The sequence below is a fragment of the Nomia melanderi genome, chromosome 4 (assembly GCF_051020985.1).
Source record: "Nomia melanderi isolate GNS246 chromosome 4, iyNomMela1, whole genome shotgun sequence".
Taxonomy (NCBI): domain Eukaryota; kingdom Metazoa; phylum Arthropoda; class Insecta; order Hymenoptera; family Halictidae; genus Nomia; species Nomia melanderi.
In genome coordinates, this window is record NC_135002.1 from 14,948,817 (window position 1) to 14,971,443 (window position 22,627).

Consider the following 22,627-nt stretch of genomic DNA (forward strand, 5'->3'; position numbering starts at 1 on the left):
TTTCTTTCATGACAACATTAAATGGAAGGCTTTGTTACGTACGTATTATTAACGATGCCGCGTTTTAATCAACTTAATTCGAAATTACGATATATTTTCATTAAATCCAATAACATAGTACTCTCTTCGCTTCTAGATAAAACTTCGCATAAAATAATTAAAACATTTTAAATAAAATTTTCCACGTTTATTTTTACATGTATAAACACTTTTCCATTAATTTTATAAATTGCGACTGAAACCGCGATCAAAAGCAAGATAATGTAGTTTACCGTTATATTACATTTTAAAATATATTGAATAAAGCAGCGATTAATAACTAGAACGTGAAAATAATCGATTAAAATTGCATTCAAAGTAAAATTTATTTCGATATACTTATTCTATTAATTCTTATAGTGTTCAGTTTACACATATTTATTAATATTCATACATATTCCATAGTGAATACATAGATTCTAATGTAGTAATTATAATTATAAACAAAAATATATTTTTCTAATTATTATTCATAATATTCTGAAATGATTATTAAATCCATAAAGATTCTATTCGCAATGTGTTGACAGATTGTATTATACATGACGCAGTTAGTGCGAAAATTACGCATTAATTTTACAAGTCCCTCTGTATGTGCTAATTAGATAACTTACCCTTCTATCAAATGAAAGCGATAAAGTAGCTGCATGAAAGCCTCGAACGACATTATTAGAGTTGTTGCTTTCGCGGGGATTTGTTGCATATTTGTGACTTTATCATAAACTGCAGTCTGGTACGAAACTACCTTAACTCATCAGAAGAAAATTTAAAAAATATTTTTTCGTTTTTAACGTAATATTATCTTCTGCAATTTACCTGTATCAAATAAAATACAAAATATCTACATTGACAAATGAAACAATTTTTCAAACTCTTCTGCAATAAATAAATGTTTGTACCTATAATTCCGTCAGAACTTGCAATGTACTTATAAATAATACTCATATATTCACAACGAAAGAAGGAAACGTTTTCATTACAATTTTACATTTCTGTTTGTTATATTTATATCATTAACATTTATATTTCACAAATTTAAAATAAGGAACTTAGGGAACTAGTCGGTAAACTCATTTTCTAGGGACTGAAATTAATTGAAAGCAGCGGAACGGAAAATGAGATGTGCAAGGATAATTCTTCTCTTGGCTGTTTTGTCGGCACATTCGAGCGAGGGCTACAGAATTTTATGCATCTTCCCTTTCGCTGGACCAAGCCACTTCAGGATGTTCGAGGCGTTGTGCAAAGGCTTAGCACGGAAAGGACACCGCGTAGATATGATCAGCCATTTCCCGTCGAAATTACCGATCGCCAATTACGTGGACATCGTCGATTTGAGTGGGGCCAGGCAGAATATCGCTGACAGCTTCTCTGTGGAATACGGAAAGTCGTTGCAGAGATCGATGACTTATTACATCGCGACAAAGTTCGGTGGTGACTTGTGCGATCTAATGGGCCAAGAAAATATGCGGGATTTCATCGATAACCCGCCGAAAGATCCACCCTACCATCTGGTCATCACGGAGGTATGTGTTTCAAATTATAATCGTTCGGTCATCTTACCACTGAAACTACCAGACGGATCAAAATGACTAATTCCAGATTTCTTCATTTTGCAATTATTAAAAAGATAACAGATGTTTCTCTGAGAAATTATTAAAGAAATTGATTTAACAATAGGCAAACTAAATTATAAATCAATTAACGTCTCAATAGACGCATTCTTGAAGTTTCTATAGAGGAATTTCACAAAGTCAATTTAACTGCTCGATAGCTTTAGGGTTAATAATACCGACATAGAAAGTCTTTTCAGAATATAAGTTGTTCGAAAACCATTGTCATTCTCATAGTGTTCATAGATGTTGAAATGACCTTATATGAAAAGAAAGTAGTTCAAATAGAAATCATATGAAAATAATAGTATGTAGTAGTAAAATAACCGTACGTATTGAAGAAAATTGCGATGATCTCGAAGTGGCATTCGAAATGACATTAACGTCACCTTGAAATGACCTTAAATATAAAAAAAGTAGTTTAAATATAAATTATGTAAAAATAATAAACTAATTGTAACAATAAAATAATATCACGCACTAAAGAAAATTCCGATGATCTTAAAGTGACATTCGAAACGACCTCGAGAGAATGTTTTCTTTATAGAGTCTTCTTTTGTGCCTGAAAATTAGAACTGGAGAATAATTGGAGTGACCTATTTATAATTTCTTATCAAAACTGGTAGATTATGTTTCTTAAGATTTGAAGTGACTGTTATCGTTGCGTTCTTTAATAGTTCGGACGTTAATTCCAATAATGAGACGCTTTGCATGTATCTTCCTGAAATACTGTAAATAGTTATATATTTGCTTCCCTTTCCCTGGAAGTCTACTTATGCGTGATTTACATTGCTGTTCGCAAACTACATGTATATTTGCTGTCAGTATGGACAGTTTTGCGAACAGCGAGCAGCGTGCAGTAAACTGATCAACGAACAGTGCTCGCTTGAATAGCGGTTCATCTAAGAATCTGATAGCGAACTCGGAATATGCGGACGCGTCTGCAACACGTTCCAACATATTTTTCGTGAATTTAATGATCACTTTACTTTTAACCTTGTGACGCACAAGTTTTTTTCAGTGTACGCACTATTCACGGACTTCAAGTTAAGTGTTATTCCTGTACAACTATCAAGATAAAATTGATACCATTCGATTCCTCGACGAAAGCTTCTCATTTATAGATACATGAAGTGAATTGTAATTAAAAAATATATAATACATTCACGGACGGTCTGAATTTTTTGTATGGTGTTGATATGAGCACTCCCAAGAAACTTAATTTCCATGTTTGTTACATGAATTGTTTTTATGCAATTTATCCATCTATTGCTATTGACAATAGACAGATGGAAGTAGGGTTATCGTATGTATACGCTGAATGCGTATGCAGTAGCCGTCCGCAAACATTTTAGATACGATATCGAAGTTCTCTCTACTTTAAGAATCATCACCATCTTTTAAGTGTCAATACCGTGGCTATTGAAGGTTTGACTGATTTATGTTTTAGAATATGCATGAAATTGACCTGCATGACACTACTATCTAGAAAACCCATTTGCAGTTTTTTCAATAATCGTGAGAGAAGAAACTTCGACTCGCTTTCGATTTGTTTTTGTTATTAGCCAAGTCACGTAAACGAAGAACGCAAATGAAAGAAACCGTTTATATAGTTATCGTTATATCTCAAAATGAAAATATAATTGTTTACATAGTTATCGTTATATTTCAAAATCAGTCGAAATATATATCTAACAATGAGTTGAAACTGAGGCACTAACGTTGCTATGACTACGGAGCCAATCATCGTGAGTGGAAGTTTTCTTCTTGCTCCTCTGCGTTTTTAGCTTGTTGGACATTCCTCAAGACAGGGGCTGTACTGCATCTCACTTACCCACATCAATTCGGAAACCGAATTCGCGTATATATTCGCAATTATTAGTCTTAATCGAATAAGCAGATGGGGTAATAAGTCATTAACACGATCAGTGCCGCATGTACAACATATGAGTCGCTCAGAAACTAATGCGGTTAAGTCCACAGTTATTATACACTATATTCAGAGGCTATAAAAAGAAAGGCTTTCTGATCTAGAAAACACGAAGAAATGAGTAAATTCTTTAATCAACAAAAACAAAAATGTTATTTATTCCATTAAAATTTATATAAATCAGAAAATATCAAAAAATGGGTTTAACTGCATTGGCTTCTGAACAACTCATATGATACATGGTAAGTTTTGCAAGAAAATATTTTTATAAGACACGTGGCCGCGGATAGCAATGCACACGTTACAAAGCAGTTGAATGTAAAGAAATATATCAAAATATATAAAAGTCACTAAAAACTGAAATATAACTTAACCCTTTGCGGTCTAACGTCGAGTCTGACTCGACATAATATTTCCTTGCAGCAGGTCCAACGTCGAGTGTGGCTTGATATAGTTTTTTAATTTAAGAATTGTAATCATTTGAATTATTTCTGCATGTTACGTTTCGTAACACACGAAAAGGTTTCCGTGTAAAGTTGGGTTCCTGTCTCGATCGGAGAATGACACACGGCGAATTGTTGGTATAAAAGTAATACTTTATTATAACTACACGGATTTCGAGGTTCCGCAACGTTTGTGAAAATAGCGCGTTTACGGAGTTGTTTCGCGAGGTTTCATAGCGTTTTCTCTGGTTCTCGTAGCATCATATTTTATGTAAACTTGGGTTTTTTTTGGGATTTGTTAGTTGCATTTTTGGGTGGAGGAAATTTGTGTTTCGTCATTGATCAAGGGTGTATCTATTTTGCGTCTTAAAGTGGGAAATTGTTAAAAGTCTAGGTTCCTTTCGTCATCGTCGTGATTTATAACTCTTTGTTTGGTTCTTATGGTTACGGGTTTTTTCGGTGACAGCTCGTCGCTGCGTCAATTAATTAATTTACATTAACATTAATCAACAAAAGTCTTTCATTGTTTTTCAGCTTATTTTATACTTCGTCCTGCTTATAAATTTATTAAAACCGAGACAAAGTTCCTAGGTATATAGTAAATTAATAAAAGTGAAAAATTCATTCGGACCGCACTACTAGGAATAGGAAAAATTCATTTGGGCCGTAAAGAGTTAATATAATATTCAAAAAATCAATATACTTTATAAGCGAATTATAATTGAAATTTGCGGTGGCGTGAATGTGTTAATCATTTCAGTATCTTGGTGCGTCGTGCTACTTGGGTTTCGGTCATCTACTGAAGGCGCCAGTGGCGGTAGTCACGTCTTTCCTGCAGGCGCAACCTATCAACGATTTCACGGGCAACCCGCACAGCCATGCTTTCTTTTCGGGCGCATACAACGAGGATCCAACGGTGGTCAGTTTCATCGACCGGATTCGGAATCTGCTGTCGAATTTCTGGGGGACGCAGATGTTTTACCATTACACATCCGATCAAACCGCGGTAATGAGAAAGTATTTGGGTCGTGATACGCCCGACATTCGGGAACTGGAGCGCGCTGTCGCTCTGGTTCTTACGAACGACCACTATACCATCACTGGTGCCAGGCCAATTACACCCGCCATTGTGAACGTGGGAGGACTGCACGTCGAATTCGACGATTCGAAGTTGACCACGGTAATATACGAGTGAAATGGAGTCTAACGTTTGGGGATGTTTGTTTTTTTATATATGAATAAGTGTTAGTGCAAGGTCTGAGTTAGATCTGAGTTAGATCATTAATTAAATCGCTCAGAAACCAATGCGGCAAAGTCTAAAAAACAAGCATTAAGAAAACTAATGTTTCGGATTCTGAAATAATTATACAATATATTCAGAAACAATAAAAAGAAGGGCTTTCTAACCTAGGAAAAACGAAGAAACGAGTAGATCCTGTAACAACTAAAAAGAATAATCTTTGTGCCATTAAAATTTACAAAAATCAAAAAATATCAAAAAATGGACTTAATTACATTGGCTTCTGGCTACTCAATTAGCTCCAGTCATTTTCGACAGATCGAAGTCTAACGTTTGGAAATTCTTATTCTTGTTGGAAAGAATAAACGTTTTTATAGAGTCTGGGTTAGTTCCACGTCAGTTATCTACAGTCTTAAAATTGTTTTTACAATTGTATCGCTGAAATGCTTGATTGGTTCGTAGCTCTTTATTTTTTCAATACATTTCCTTTTTCTTGGGTTTGCTACTATGAAAGAAAAAACGTTCTTTTGACCATTGGAAAATTATAATGGTAATATACATAATTACGTATACATTAACTGAAGGGTATACTATCTTGCCCGTATCACGCATTCGTTAGACTAAAGTTACAACTACCAAGAAGGGAAAAATACATTGTATAATGTGTATTTGACCTTCCGTTTAATGAGGAGTTTTGAAAATCGATACATACTATTGTGTACTTCTCTATTGTTTACTCACGAAATACTGTGTATTTCTCTATTGTTTACTTTGCAGAGTTGTTTTTTTGGCCAATGAGTGGCCAAATTTGTGTCCAGTAATTTTCGAGATTTCTAATCTTGTTAACTTAAAGAAACATTTTTACAACGTTTGGGTTAGATAATTAATTGATCCCGATAATTCCTTTTAGAGATGTAATTAAATGATTAAGTAAAGAAATCTTTTTGATTATAAAAAGTAAGTTTTTAGTTTATATACAATTTTTAATTTATATAAAATTTCATCTCTTTAATGTAAATGAAAAAGTGTATTAAACAGATTGGTATTAATTTTGGTTTCTAAGGAACTTGAGGCATGGATGGACTCCGCGGATCATGGAGTGATATATTTCACATTTGGTTCCTTGACAAGAATCGAAACGTTACCCGAAAGCACGTTACAGGAGCTTTACGCGACTTTCGAAAAAATATCGCCTGTCAAAGTGTTAATGAAATGCGTTAACATTACGAAATTACCTGATGGTCTTCCCGGAAATGTATTTACCAAACCTTGGATGCCACAGATACCGGTGTTAAGTAAGTTAATCTATAAGAATGTCTATACTTTAAGTATTAGCATTACTAATCACATGTTTTCGAAAGTATGTTAAACTGTGTACCATTAGTTTCAATATTCAATATTCAATGGTCAGTATTCAAGAAACTTTTTTAAATTTGTATTCTCTTCTGTTAAATTACGTTTCCTTTCTTCTTTAACAATTACATATTAATTTTTTTTGTCATGCAATTTTATTTTATTCTTCGCTGGACTAGATACTTATCAAATGGTATTTTCATTTCATACATTTAATATAACAATGGACTGTAAAAAGTATAATCTGGTGAATTAATCGCATTAAGAAATTTGTGAAATGTTTGCGTCTTATAGAACACAAAAACACGCGAGCGTTCATCACGCACGGAGGTCTCATGGGAGTCCAAGAAGCTGTGTATTACGGAGTTCCGATGATAGGGATTCCAATATTCGCGGATCAAATGAAGAACATTAACATCTTTGTCCAAAAGAACATGGCGATTCGTATAAACCTAGACGATCTCACCGAACAGTCCATGGATTCTGCTTTGAACGCTATCTTGCACGATTCAAAATATAAGTGAGTACGTGACACTACTATTATTATTAAAATATCAATATAACAAACGAACATTTAAAAAAGTTCACGAATCATCTCTTCGTGAATGATATTAATGTCAACAAATTAAGAGGAACCGTTAATTCACTAGTATTCCCATTGATATATTCAAAAGCGGCTTTAAAGGTCGTGTCCAATAGGAAACGGTTCCCAATTGCCCAATAATGGGCGCACGTCAGTATCAATATGTCCTGCTGAAGCCAGTTGCAATGATTGCGAAACGTTAGGAATAATTTTTTACTGGACACGGCTCTCACCCGAAAGCCACTTTTGAATATAACATTCCACGCCGTGAAAGCATTAAAGCTAATAATCCCATTGAGTTTCCAACTTAAACATTCCAACCAACTTCTCTCATGAATTACTTCAGTCACTTGAAATTAAAAACAAACTGAACCGAAACTGAGAAAACTGAACATTTTACTGGCTGATTAAAAAATCCACTCAACAGTATATACCAAAGTAACGAATTTTTTACGAGTGAACGGAGAAACAACTATCGTCGAAACATTTTGAAGCGCCATTCATTTTTTTGGTACTTTTAATAATTGAGTAGGAAAAAAACAAATTTTTATGCTTATTCCATGTCTACGTTTACTCCAAAGGTTAACGATTGATAATAGAAAAATAATGTTTAATTTATATTTAAAAAAAAGCAAATAACACTTCAATTTGTCGAATTCAGTTTAACACTTTCACTGCCAAGTAAATGCTCATCAAAATTCCTATACAGTCGAAACAATCTTAATAAATCCGAAATTAAAAGGTCAAGGTTCTTCATAACGATTTATCTACTTTCTCATATCTAATGTATCTAACAAAATTCCGTTCGTCCAATAGGTTACCAAGAAAGTTACTATGTATGTAAACAATGCTGTCACCCTAACTCATATAACGTAACAGTGAAAGTATGAAAACTTTCGTCACATGTCTGACACCTCTCGAATTTCACAATAAGTTCAGTTAAATAGAACATTTATTTACATAAAAAGTATCATATAAACGGAAATTACATTTACACGCCACTGATCCACGACAGCCCAAAATACTTATAATTCTCTACGAGAATTGATTGTATAATGCATTAAAATATTAAAGAAAAAAGGAAAGAGTCTGACACGATATTGTAGGTTAAGAGGCCAATAATAATCCTCGCCCTCTGTACACGTTATTTGCAACTTGCAAGGATAAATTCATTGAACAGAGTGTTCAAGGGTCACTTGGCGTTTCAGAGAATCCGCTAGAAGACAATCAGAACTGTTTCGTGATCGACCGATGAGCGCGATGGACACAGCTACTTATTGGATCGAGTACGTGATCAGAAATGGACCAGACTCATTAAGGTCGTCGGCGGTGGACATGGTCTGGTGGAAACGAAATCTGCTCGATGTTTTCTCTTTCTTAACGATTTCCTTGGTCCTGGTCACTTTCGTGTTAATCAAAGTATTCATCGTGTTTGTAACGAAAATCTGTGAAAGTAGTATTCGAATCGAAAAGAAAATCAACTAAACGAAGACGAATTGAACGCGACTAGAAAGAAAGTACTGAAACAATTTAGCCGATATGGTAATGGCGGGGTGTTGATTTAAGGGCAAATTTTCACGGGAGAATGTCTTGAATAATAACGATGCTTCGATGAAAATGGAATCTTGCAGATCTGGAAAGTGTTGCGAGCCTCGGGTCTCTTTGAACGAGAAACTATTTCACTTTTCCTTGAACGAACGATTTCACTCTTTCCAACAGTCCTGTTAAAACTAAAGGAAAAGTTTCATTATTTGTTTCGTAGTAATTACAGGCGTCACTCTGTGCGATACGGACGGTTAAATACTGTTAATTTTAAAATGAATTTGTAGAATCTTTGAATTATAATTTTGGAATGATTCCTTTGAAGTCAGCAAAGAACTGATTGTTCTACGTGTAAGATAAGTTATTCGATCAGTTATTACACGTTTATGCATTCATTATAAGAGGATAGTTTAGTTTGAAGTTAATAAAACTAATGACAGCAGAAATGTCAATTTGATTGTCTTCTATCTTTGTAGATTAATTTACAAATACAGATTATTTTGCTTCCTTTTCTCATAACTGAAAGAAATAAGGATTTGTTTGATGCGATAAGAGTTTTCCGGGATAAAGGGTTTTTTTTCTTATTGAAATAAAATTCAAATTAACTGAAGTATCGGAGCAGAATGAAAAAGATTTTAGAACGAAACAAAAGCGTCCTAAAATGAAGTATAACTGATCTGAATCGTCGATGAAACAGTTTTAATTGGAAATAAAAGAGGGGAAGGTTGAAAAGTGATGCCTGTATACACGACGTGCAAAACTCGCGTCGAAATACTGTGAAATCAAATTGAAATTTGTTCAAATTCACAATTTTTAATTAGTTGAAATGAATATATCAAAATTATTTCAATTAAGGCCGTTTCATCGACGATCCAGATCAGTTATACGTATTATGTATATGTCCAAGCCACAATTTTACGTAATTTCAACGATTTATTATCCATAAGATATTGTTCTATACAATACTTTAATGGAAAATCACTGACTTCGAGAATTTTATTTTCATTAATTGTGACACTTTTGTTTTCAACTCTATTATCAGTTATAAGGCAATGATTATATTACTTATATTACATCTTTAGTAATGTATTACACAAAGACCGTAATAAAATATTTGTTCAATAGCAACTCGCAATAGATAACAAGCATTTCAATGATTACACAGATAAATGGTATTCATTTAATGACTTCGCTATAAATTATATTTCACAATACAGATAATGATGTATGAAACATAGGTATGATATGGATACCGTGTGTAAGCACAATGACGAAGGGACATTTGTTGGACATTGTGCAATATAAACGGAAGACAAAAATGATTGATACTCTAAAAAGTATTCTTATGTCACATTGTAGATATAAAACGTTAGTATTTCATTATTACTATCGGTATGATCTACGACACGGTAAACACTTTGATTGATACCATAAGAGAAGACTAGTATGATGTTTATTTTACATCATATTCCCTGAAATGTTTATTTTAACATTCATTATATTTAATCTTTCTTTAAATTAGTCCTTTCAAATAGAAATATAATTATAATATTTAAAATTCAAAGTATTGAAAATGAAACTATTTATATCTTAATAGATCTTACTAATCCTATACTAAGTCAAATTATTTTCAGTCGTTTTACATATTTAAGAACTTATTTCGTAAATATTCCATTACAGTTCAATTCAATTTATGATGGTTCTTAGTGTTTTAAGTACTGAAAGGAAATAGATATTAAGCATTATTTTTTATAAATGCATTATTGTAGTAGGAACGAAGATGCAGGTCATAAAATTCGCAGAAAACTTTTCTTGTTCCATTCATATTCCATTCCTGCGATATTGATATGTAATTAATAATGACACCGCAGGTACGTATTTTGTTGAGGGTAGATTCGTCGCGAATACCCATAGCATTGCAGTGACTTGACGGTTCAACCAAGCTAAAAAAAGCTCCCCCACTTCTCATCTTATTTTACATCTAATTTTCAAAATTACATTGTCACGTATCGTTTCAATGTCTGTATGACCTGGTCCTTTCATGTTAATGAATTATGTGCATAAATTTCAGAACACTGTATAATGTTCGTTACACTTCCATATTATTTACGAGTAGATTTTAAAATTCAGATGAAGTGTTAGTTAATTACTGTATATCTATACATAATTTAAAAACTGTTACGGAGTACGCAAAATATATTACTAAACGCAAGAAAATTGTCTGGAAAATAATCTATAATATCGAAAATTAATCTGAAATTATTTGTTGTATCAATGTCGTATTTTGCTTAACAGAAAGAAAAAAAAATGCCCTGAAAGTTCTTTCCAAGCAAATATCGTAAATATTTTGCAACATGCAAAATAATCAAGTTTCATCGACAGTTTTCGATCGACTCCTCGAACAGTATCAAATTTAATTGTCGAAATATTTGATTAACCCTTTGCGAATGACTATCTTTCTAATGGTCACGCAAACATTAAATATCTAGAATTGGAAGTTGCAAGTAAAGAATTCAATCATTAAAAAAATAAAACAGTGGTATATAATTTCGTTATTTCTAGTACCTAACAATTCAATATCTAATTTAGCTTTCAATGGAAAATATTCGTAATGCTTCTAAAAATCCTTGTCCGCGAACGGTTAATTTCTTCTATACGTGATCATTAAGTTTTCCTACTTCTCATTTCGCGGAATAAGTCGTTTCGACGAATGAATAGCTAAACACAGGCCAAAACCTGCTATCTAATATTCAGCGCCTATTGTACTCGAAGAACGTCGTGAAGTACAACAACGGAACACCTTCGAAAACCCAACAAAACAATCTTCGATGCCACCTACCAATACATATCTATATATAAACTACCGCGTGTATTGAACGGGACACGTGCCAGTATCGGAACAATATTTACGAAGCTGCGTGTCACGGTCATCAGACAATTTAAACGCTCGAAATCGCTAGTTGGCTAATGATACAGACGTAAAAAAACATACAAGTAATCGCGTATCATCGTAAACAGAAGCGGAGGACCAACCGTAGACAGTTCTTCCTGGTTATCGTAACAAAACAGATGTCCTGAACGATGGGTGAATAACAATCATATCAAGAGCGAGTGATAAATCAGTGCACGCCCCGTTCGATCGAGGAAAGGGAATCACCTACATCCAGACAATCTTCACCCGGATGAAAAAGTAACAGCTTTATCGCTGTTCTTTCGTCCAGTAATACCGAGCACTCTCCTTCTTCCATTGCGGCCGAAGGTAGGAGCCTCAAAATTATTTAAGGCGCCGAAACCTGAACACGGGAGCTCAGTACAGTATCGACGGAGTGCGAGGCCGACACAGTTCTATTTGCCCAATACGAAATCGTGCTACGCAATTGAACTATTGACGTCAGATGAGAATCCCTCGCGCCGCACGTAAGCCTCGTAGACCCTCTCGCGAGTTCCCTCTTATCCGTGTCCGAGACCATCATGAACTCAGAAAGCTGACCTCTCGATCTGCCGTCGGTTGATTCTGAACGATCAGTTGGATTTCGAGTTAAAGGATTCGAAGTGAATACCGAGCTACCTGTTAGAGGTCAATTTGTCCTGGGACATAGAGAGTGGAACGTTTTGTAGTGACTTATAAGAGGGAAATCGAATCGAAGAACAAAGTGACAGTGAAGTTTGGGCAAGATGAAGCTGTTTGGGTTAATCTGTCTTTGGGCGGTGTTAACCACCTGTCAGGGCTACAGGATACTAGGTCTGTTCCCGTTCAACGGGAAGAGCCATTTCGTAATGTTTGAGCAGATGATGAAGGCTTTGGCTAGGAAGGGACACCACGTGGACGTGGTCAGCACGTTCCCTTTGAAGAAACCATACAAGAATTACAACGACCTGGTCGCACTGAAGGCTTCCTGGCAGTTCCTGAATAACATGACTTTTAACGACATGAAGACGATGCTGCTACCGGGCATTAGCCAGGCCGTGGCCCACTTATGCGGGAACGAGGTCTGCAAGTTCCTGAGCCACCCGAGGTTACAAGAGCTTGTGAAAAATCCGCCTAAGGACCCGCCTTACGACGTGGTCTTCGTGGAGGTAGGGAATCAATGATTCCTTCTTTTTTCATTCAACACTTTGACTGCCGCGTCGCCTGAATTCGGGTGACACGACTTTTTACGTAAACTTAACACTAGATTTGCGAAACGAGTCAATTTCACTTCTATCGAGTTTTGTAAATATTACTTGGTAAATGTTTGGCTCGATTTTGATTGGTGCTGCTATATGTGCATTAACATGTATCCTGATTGTCTACTTTTAAACCTCTAATTTCCAAGATCTGAATGAATGAATATCGATTTTTTTTAACAAATTGCACATTTAGTATTTTTTAACAAAATGTCCGCGAATATAGTGTTAAACGTTAATTTTCTTGGTGATATAACAAACGCGCAGAATTTTGTTCGAAACGAGGACAATGGAGCAATCGTTATGAAGAATTTTGACTTTTCAGTTTCTGCTGCATTAAGAAAACTGTTTCAACTGCATAGGAGTTTTAACACTAAACGTCCCGCGAACGGTCAAGTGACCGGTTTTGAAATTTGATTAAAGTTCTCCGTTTTTCTTCGTTCATTTCACATCAATTCAATTCTCATATTACCACATTAATCAGTTTTTCAATTCTTGTCTTTTCTTCTGTTTCTGTTTAAAATAAGAAATAATTATTGTTTAACTTGTTTACCTTTATTATATAACTAGTTATTTGACTAGTTACGGTAGGTAAAGGTATATATAAAGTGTCGGTACGTTTAGTGTTAACGAGTAAATTTTCCGGATGGATCGCATTGTACTTGGTAAATACTTGTTTAACTCGTTCACCGCCGAATTGACAGTCACCAAATCGTTTTGTACAATCGATGCCATTGTCCTGGGGAAATAGAAGGTTAGAAGTCAGGATTTTTCACAGCGATTACTCTCTTGAAATGTAGAATTCCGTGCGGATGACCGGTGATCCACAATTAAACGAAGTTACATAGTTCGAAACACCATAATTATTTGAAAACTCTTCTATATTATAAGTGATGCAATATAAAGCAATAACAGTCAGAAAGATAAACGTGCACAAAAATAGCCACGTTATTCAATTACATAATTTAATATTATCTTTTGCCATTCACTGAAATTGCCCAACGATATTGTACTTCTGTTTGTTTGGAAACCGATTTTTGGATGAACGCAACCTCTTTGTGAACTTCGATTGGAGAAATTGGAATTGGGGTAAGACGATTGTCGATTATCAGTTGACAAACAATAATAATGAAAACTTAATAAGATTAATCAATTATGTCTTTTCCCATTTTAAGCAGACATTTAAGTCGCCAGCTTATAAATCAATCTCTCCTCTGATATTCGAGTTTATGGTTTAAAAGCCAATGGCTTATCAAAATATGATACATAGGGTGACACATACGCTATAATACGAATAATAGAAATAATCATTCTAATTAAGCAGAATATCTCCCCCAGTTTCTTAATAAAAATATTACTAAATATAATGCATGGAAAGGTTTCTCATATATGTAGCTTTCATGCGAAAGACCGCGAATGTTTTGTAATTATAAAATTATTATAGTAATTTACATACATATACTAGCTTATCCTGTCTATTATTTAAAAAAAAAACACTGCATACAGTGTTTTTCAAAAAGAATATTTATCTCTCCTCTTCGTACATACTTTCAACTATATGTTGCTGATATTCTACTACACAAGGAGAAGTCAAAGTCAAATGCATCTATCTTTTGAAGTATTATTGCGTTACCAATGACTGACATTGCACTAAGTATTTTGCCCTTCCTCTACGCGCATCAGTCTTCTCGATAAGATAATTCGATTCTCTTCTACCGACTGCTTTTAATTTTTGTTTGCCGATCTTTCTATCGGTTATCGATGTGTACCGAGATATACTAATAGACACCTAATATTTCTTACATTCTGTAATGAACGCCTTCATGATTTTTACTCCACGAAATCTTTAAAAAAATTTTCAATTTTTATGTTTTCTTAAAAACTATCTCCAGTTTCTTTGTTTTTCCATTTCTTCGTGATTTTTGGAAAATCGTATTTTCAATTTTCCAGACATTTTTTTACAGCTATATTAGGCATGTCATTATCATCCTTATCATCCTATTAAATAGAATATTTGAAGTATCTAATGAAATTTTTGAAACAACTGTTGGATGACCAACCTAATGACGCACCATAGATGAGCGTCCTAGACCCGCCGCGTCCAAAATATCTTACTCAGCATGTTTTTCACAAGTCCAAAATCCTAGATAAAATACACAAATGTCTCATTCAGGACTAGTCATCTATAACGAGTCATCAGGTACCAAGGGTCATCGACATCCCCTCCTTAGCGAAAAGTTTAGTATATAAGAATTGGAATCTCTAGGATAAGAGATAGTTATTCTTTCAACCCTGTTGCTTAGCCGTCTGTCCGAAATTGTCTGTTTCCGCGTCGTTCGATGTGTTATATCCGGAGAATACGTTGAAACGTCGGAATATAATTATTATTAACGAATCGAACTTCACGTCATTCACCCGGATCCCAGCACAATGTCATTGTTTTTACAATATGTAAATATTGGAACGATCGAGTTATTAAGAAACGAGTAAGCAGTAAATATTTATATAACGTTAGTAGTTTCAAAGAGTAGAAGATAAAGCTTAGCAAATAGTTATTTCTGGGCTTCATTTGTTGCTTTATCATTTCAAACAGTAGTTTCCGAACAGTTCCAATTTCGCAGAGATTCGTCGGTGATAATTTCTGCAATCGCATATAGTACTTTCGACGATACGATTCCCTTGCTCTATTTTTCAACGGCAAATAACTAATTGTTTGGTATTCCAAGCTGCAGTTACCAAGAAAGTTCAAGAGCGCCGTAAAGAACTTGCTGAATCGTAAAGTACATTTACTGAAGCCAAGAAACTTGATCGTCATTTAACGTTTTCACGTCATTAATCTTTAGACCGCGGCGCGCTCTCGGAGGAAGCCATCAATACGACGCGTTATTTGCATGCAGTCGCCGCGACTGGTCGTCCACTGACTTGTGACCAAAAGAGTACTGGGAGATTTAATACCATTCTTAGGGTTTAAAAAAATAATAATTGCAAATACATTAAAATATCCATTTTTTTATTTGTTTTAAGTGACTTTTTAAGTAACTTTAATTTACTTTACTTAATTTGTACATTATTCTTTCAATAATAATAGGTGGTAATTGAATATAAAGAAGAAAATCGAAAATTGATAATAAGGAACAAATTCATTTTGACAATTTTAACGTAAAATAAAAAAAATGCAGAGGGCGCAAATTTACGCCTTTCGTATATATTGATGGATATGTGAGGGCATATATTTACGCCTTTCGTATATATTGATAGACTTGTGAGAGCGTATATATATATACACGCCTTTAGCAGTTAAAGGGTTAAATGAAATTTTCTTAATCCGTTCACGTGTTCTAAGGCATCGTGTTTCTCTCCGCAGCACTGGAGTAATCTTGATCAATTCAAACAGAGATCAAATGTATCTGTTCCACGTGAACCCTCTTATTTTTAATTATACACGTGTAAGAAAATTTGGTCTGGGTAAAATGTCACGAAAATGAGACGCACGAGCCGGGGTGAACGACCCGGATGTAACTTGACGCCGAAGGACTAGGTCGACTTCGGTCATCGGAAAAGTGCGTCGCAGCTCTCGAAGGCGACAAAGATGCCGCCTTCCTGAGCCGAAATTGCCCTGATTCCGAATCAGACAGACGCACGTTCCACGCCTTGTAGAACAGAGACATTCCTGACGTAGTTTTTAAATGTAATTCTAAGTTCGTGCCTCTTGTCCATACAGTAGCCTTAGTTTTTCGGTATTATTTACATATGACAGTAAAGTCAATAAGGAGTAACTAGCACAGAATTTTTTATTGTATAGTAGGAGAATAAATAATGCAGAAATAATATATGATTTTTAATTACGCAATAGTAAAGTAAATAATGCGCGAATAAATAATGTAGAAATAATATATGATTTTTAGTTACGCAATAGTAAAGTAAATAAAGCATATAATTTTTCATTGTATGACAACAAAACGGATAACGTATGAATAGCATACAGTTTTGAATAATGAACTAGCAAAACAGAATGAACAAAGCGCAAAGTAAGTAACCTCTACGTTTCACGAAGACTACGAACTTAGATGGTTCTACAATACACGAGACAATAGGACGATCAACTCAACGCGAGAATAATTAACGATGATTCTCTATCATGGAATGTGAGCGTACAATTATTTCTATCTAATACTCGTTATCTTAACTTACGAATTCATAAGCAACCGGCGCTCGAATATTACCAGATAAACGTCATTTACGTGTATTTAAAGGAAAGATTCCGCGTTCCCCAACAGTAATTCATTGCTTGTTATGACATTGGTATTAATGATACTCCACGTTGAATCGGTTCAAGATAAGAGGCATCATATAAACAAAATCGTTGTTACACGAAACAATGTATTGTCCTTTGAACTGTAAAAACGTTAAAAACCATAAAAAATACATAATATTTTATATACTATTTACAATATATAAGAATTAACTAATTAATTAACGGTTGACAATTTTCTATTAACTCTTTGCGGACGAGACTGTCTTAAATTTTGAATATTGCATTTCATAAAAAAACTGAACGATGCATCGAGGTTTTACGTATTAAAAAAGAACAAACCACATGTCAGTATCTCGTTGGTTGAATAATTAGATTATTCATCTGCAGTTTTCGATTTTAGATATTGAAGCTTTAAGTCGCTACGACGACATTCGACCGCAAAGGGTTAGTTACTTTCGTCAAATTCGATGAGGTGAAATATAATATATTCCGTATTTTTTCCAGATATTCGGAGCACATTGTTTCATAGCGATCGGTCACTTGCTGAAAGTGCCGGTGATAGGGGTGAGCTCTGCGACCCTTTATCCGTGGCACAACGACATAATCGGTAACCCGGAGAACCTTGCCTTCGCGCCGAACAATTTGCTCTCATTCTCTCAGCCAATGAGCTTCTTAGACAGGACCTACAATTTCCTGCACACTACGTACCATAAATTGAACTTCCAAAGTTACGCGAGCAAACAAACCGAGATTATAAGGGAATACTTCGGCGAGGACATGCCGGACATCAGAACACTGGAAAGAAGTGTCGCGATGATCTTCGTGAATTCGTTCAGATCCATCAACGGGATCAAAGACTCGACCCCCGGATACATCGAAGTTGGTGGAGTGCACGTCCAGGAGGACGGTGTCGAAGTATCACCTGTAACTGTCGTTTTTTAACAAGTCCATTGCTGATGCGACCGATCGATCACGTGGATGATAAGTCGACGAGAGGACCGATCGGTCGCAAGCTCTTTTCGTTTAACAGATTCCTTACCATCGGAAATTTCAGTTATATCTTGCTCATAAAGTGCATTGATTTTTTAAATGAAATATTAAGTTACACTCAAGTTTTTGGTGACTTTTACATATATTTTGATACCATTTCTTTACGTTTTCACTGCTTCGCGACATGTGTCCCTATTCTTTAACACATGTCTCGCGAAAAAGGTTTCCTTAGAAAAATTGCGCGTGTACGACAAATGGTACACGTGGCATCGAACGTGTTAACCGGTTAACTGTGTTTGATGAGTGTATACGTCATTTTAAAGCTGCAAATGATATTAATTCTTCCAACGATGAATTCTTTATTTTTTCAAATAAACACGCAATTCTTCTTTGGTTTGCTTCGGTTTTTTTTATTAAAGTATACCCTGGTGCTTTCGTTCTGCGTTCGACGAGTACACACTTCGGTTTTTCATTTTATTGCATGCAAAATGAGAAATTTTTCAAACTGAATTCCACAGTTAATAGGTTAACGCGTTCATTGACAGAGCATTCGATTCATTTTGTCTACACTGATAAGGAAACTCAATACTCAGTGACAATGAAAACAACCGATACTACGTGCATTTTTATTACATTAATTTGATATATTGATAATGAACAGTTCACTTCAAGACTCATCTGAAAAGTGCTGAACTTTCGCCTGTATCTCTAGAACGAATGCACTTATCGAAGTGATACAATAGGAAATGGAAGTACGTCAGCTACAAGATGTATATTTAAGGGTATTCCGTTGATGTCGTTGTTCGATATGGCACTTAACGAACTTATTAAAATTTCGTTTCATTCTCGAGACATAGGTGAAAATCCATTTTTACATTCCAACTAACCTTCACATTTTAAATACAAATGCTTTGACGCTAGAACGTACTCGGCCAGACAAATTGGCAACAAATGTTTATTGCTTGTTGTTAATTTTATGTTTTTTATACAATTATTAACCTTTTCCCTATAGGTAATTGGAGACCAAATTTCAAGAGAAAATATTCCAAATTATTAAAGAGAATATTGAATGGCACGTAGTTCAAATGAAATGATTCTCTAAGTAGGAAATAAGTTTTCAGGAGATAAAGATTTTTATTTGAGTAATCTGTGCTCGACATTTTTAGTAATTATCACCATAACATAAAAGTTTTGATTCATATTCCTAGAAAATTGCTGCTTCCTTGGAGCAGATAAATGGTGTTCAACGTATTATCATACTGAAATTTCTTCTCCTGTTTTGCGGTAACTTCGGTTGCTTTCGAGTATATGTTTTCATCGTTAATTCGAAAAATCTTTGAAGCAGACAAGTCATTAACATGTTCTAGACCTTCGTTTTCATTCTCAAACTTTTTTATTCTTGAAAGATGTACATTACATTGATCAATGTAGAAAAGTTCAAGAAAATATATACATTTGTTTATAACATTCAATAAATAAATCAACGTTAAACGAAAAGAACGGTACAGCGACATAAACAACATCTTTCTGTTATTTATTTCATTAAAGAATACCTTCATATGATATAAGTATCTTTTAGCCTTTTATCTTGTAAGTAAAGTAAATGACACTTTTCAGAGCTTAGAGAAGTGGATGAACGAGAGTACGAGCGGATTCTTTTATTTATCATTCGGATCGATGATAAAGATTGAATCCTTCCCTATAAAATTTCTCAATGTACTGTACAAGTCCCTGGGAAAGCTAGCACCGGTCCGGGTCTTAATGAAAATACCGAGTCCCAACGAACTGCCGCCTGGCCTACCAAAGAATATTCTCACGTCACCGTGGATACCACAACTCAAAGTTCTGAGTGAGTTGTCCTTCTTGAAAGTATTAAATGAGCCAAAAAACGGGACGTAAAATGATATTATTAAATTTACACATAAATAATATTCACTTTGAAAGATGAAGATTCGATGAATAATAATCCAACGAGGTAGATAGAATTCTTAAAATCAGGAGTAAATTCTTTAAATATAAATGCAGAATTCTGAATCGGTGAAGACGACTAACTCTTCTGCCTGACATGTTGTAAATTGTGGCATATTTAAATATACATTGGAACGTTTATCACAGTCGGCATGCATATGGAAATGTAGTTTGCTTTTCTCACTTTTGAGCATAACCTCCATTCGTTGGAAAAAGTTATTTTCTAGTGTTCATGATTTTTACATTGTAAAGTACACGTGATACGTTTTTATAAGATTTATCGAGCGGTTAGAGTACCTTAACATTCAATAGAAATGAGACACGTGTATCTACTGAAACGTTGAATGCGATTAAGTGCAATTATGATAAATAAATAAATGGATAATACAGGTTGTCAGAAAGCTGTATGATTACATAAAATTTGTGGTTGCAGAGCATCCGAACATAAAGGGGTTCATCACACATGGCGGACTTATGGGTACCCAAGAAGCGATTCACTATGGTGTCCCTCTTATCGGTATACCCTTGTTCGCTGATCAATTTATCAATATCAAGAATTACGTGCAGCAAAATATTGCGATTGAGATAGACCATAATACCTTAACGGAGGAGAAAATGGACAACGCTTTGAATGCCGTTTTGCATGATCCTAAATATCGGTAATTTGTCACTTTATCTTGACAACAGTATTTCGATGACAACACATACCTGTCTCAAAAAGTTTACAGACAAATTTATAAAAATTTTCAAGGTTTCCGATTTTTTTCAAAACTTTCCGACTGTTTCAATTATTTTATTAATTGATTAAATCAAAATTTATTTTAATTTAAATGAATTGACTAAGTCAATAGTTATATTGATTATGACGTCAGTCATATTCAAGCGAATTCAATACGGAAATCAATGTTTATCGTGTACAATCATGAACAACGTTTTATTTTCCAGTGAAAGCGCCCGAAAGTTATCCAAAATGTTCCTAGATCGTCCTATGAATACAACGGAAACCGTTGTTTACTGGACTGAATACATTATCAGGCACGGCGCAGATGCGCTCAGGTCACCCTCTATGGATCTGACATGGTGGCAAGTGCAGCTTCTGGACGTTTACGTATTCCTCTTATTCGTTGCGCTTCTCTCGATTATTCTCCTAATAAGTGCGATGCGATTCGCGTTTAGCATGATAAGTGTAGAGGAAACTGACTCGCACAAAAAGAAAATTTCATAATTTCAATCACTTTGTAATAATAATAGGTAAACTTCATTAGGACAAATTCATTTAAACTTTATATACTGCAGTTCGATGACTGTTCAGTGAATTTCAGGTGAATTTTATGAATGTATAGTACCTGCGGTTACGAGAAATACGAGTTAAGGAGTATTTTTATTGATATTTTAAGGAATTAATCAAGTTTTAACGGTAATTTAGACGAAAAGTGCTTTATGCTGCGAAGTATCAATTTACAAAAATATTCACAGTTTAGCGGTTATATTATTTGTTGTATACGTATGGAGAAACATCAGAAATACTGTACATATTTAAATAGTAGAATTTACATAAATTTAGAATTCCGTTCGACGATCTTTTAAGTTTAATCTCAGACGTACTCGCTCGGGAGTGAAGAGTGAAAGCTATAAATTAGTGGAAAGTGATGACACATGCCTGTCAGAGAAATCTGGTATTTTCCACAGTTGCTGGGTCATGTCGGAACTCCTAAATGGACATGCAGCACAACTTCATGTGTTGAATAGCGAATAGTAAAATATGCACTGTCTGGAACGGTTATAATTCCCTTTTTCACCGAACACAAGTTTACGATGTTCAGTAGTTCATTATAAAAAGAAGAAAATATATGTAAGGGAAAGTTGAAGAATGTTATATATCTTCCCATGATAATAAATCCAATGATTTATTTATCTACTGTACAGTCATTGTTAATCAACGAAAGGAAATCACAGAAAACAATATAAAATATACGTTATTTATTCTTTATTTATAAGGAAAAACATTATAGGATCGAAGCTGCGGACCACAATTCGTATGTTTCTCGAAAATCTTCTGTACAGCTCAATCGACGTTCACACAATTATTGATAATATTGACGTATACGATTAATTAATATTGAAAATCTTAAACAGATGTGAAAAAATATAAATGTTACACAATTTTTGTCCGCTGCAATGAAATATTATCCTTCTGTTATCTATTGTTATTTTTTAAAGTGAACGTGCACGTAGATTATGAACATGAAATTTGACCTTGTTTATAGCAAATTAATTTTAGCGAGCGCGATAGTGATTACTAAATTCACGAGATTATTTTCAGAGAGAACAATCGTGAAACCGTGGAATTGGACGTATGATGTTGCACGTATGGCTGTGACACGTGTCACGTGAAAAGTTTAGTGACATTTTTATATAACTTTCGAACGGTAAGTGGCATTGACGTGAAATTTAGACTGAATATTGTACTAATAACAAGTAAAGAACAAATGAAAACATTGCCAAAA

The 22,627-nt window shown here is 34.5% G+C and overlaps 3 protein-coding genes across 26 annotated transcripts in view; 2 read left to right on the forward strand and 1 right to left on the reverse strand.

The window, feature by feature from the left end:
* Dh31-R (Diuretic hormone 31 Receptor) overlaps window positions 1-22,627 on the reverse strand; it is a 179,581-nt gene that overhangs the window by 79,457 nt on the left and 77,497 nt on the right. The window lies entirely within an intron of this gene.
* On the forward strand, window positions 1,155-12,377 carry LOC116425480 (UDP-glucosyltransferase 2). Of its 2 annotated transcripts, none has more exons than XM_031973232.2 (5): window positions 1,155-1,562; window positions 4,783-5,202; window positions 6,326-6,557; window positions 6,910-7,135; window positions 8,407-12,377. In XM_031973232.2, exons 1-5 carry the CDS (start codon window positions 1,155-1,157, stop codon window positions 8,681-8,683), a joined length of 1,563 nt encoding a protein of 520 aa, XP_031829092.2. In that variant the 3' UTR covers window positions 8,684-12,377. The 2 variants fall into 2 exon arrangements, with proteins under 2 accessions (XP_031829092.2, XP_031829093.2); XM_031973233.2 differs by having other exon boundaries at window positions 6,910-7,139; window positions 8,407-8,533.
* Window positions 12,029-22,285, forward strand: LOC116425481 (UDP-glycosyltransferase UGT5). Its single transcript, XM_031973234.2, has 5 exons — window positions 12,029-12,817; window positions 17,667-18,086; window positions 19,770-20,001; window positions 20,554-20,779; window positions 21,066-22,285. The coding sequence occupies exons 1-5, from the start codon at window positions 12,416-12,418 to the stop codon at window positions 21,343-21,345; spliced, it is 1,560 nt and encodes a 519-aa protein (XP_031829094.1). The 5' UTR covers window positions 12,029-12,415; the 3' UTR covers window positions 21,346-22,285.

Coding starts and splice junctions, on each gene's coding strand:
- LOC116425481 (XM_031973234.2), top strand. CDS start 12,416: ATGAAGCTGTTTGGGTTAATCTGTCTTTGGGCGGTGTTAACCACCTGT. Junction 18,087..19,769: donor ACGGTGTCGAAGTATCACCT/GTAACTGTCGTT, acceptor GACACTTTTCAG/AGCTTAGAGAAGTGGATGAA. Junction 20,780..21,065: donor TTGCATGATCCTAAATATCG/GTAATTTGTCAC, acceptor TTTATTTTCCAG/TGAAAGCGCCCGAAAGTTAT.
- LOC116425480 (XM_031973232.2), top strand. CDS start 1,155: ATGAGATGTGCAAGGATAATTCTTCTCTTGGCTGTTTTGTCGGCACAT. Junction 1,563..4,782: donor ACCATCTGGTCATCACGGAG/GTATGTGTTTCA, acceptor TAATCATTTCAG/TATCTTGGTGCGTCGTGCTA. Junction 6,558..6,909: donor GCCACAGATACCGGTGTTAA/GTAAGTTAATCT, acceptor TGCGTCTTATAG/AACACAAAAACACGCGAGCG.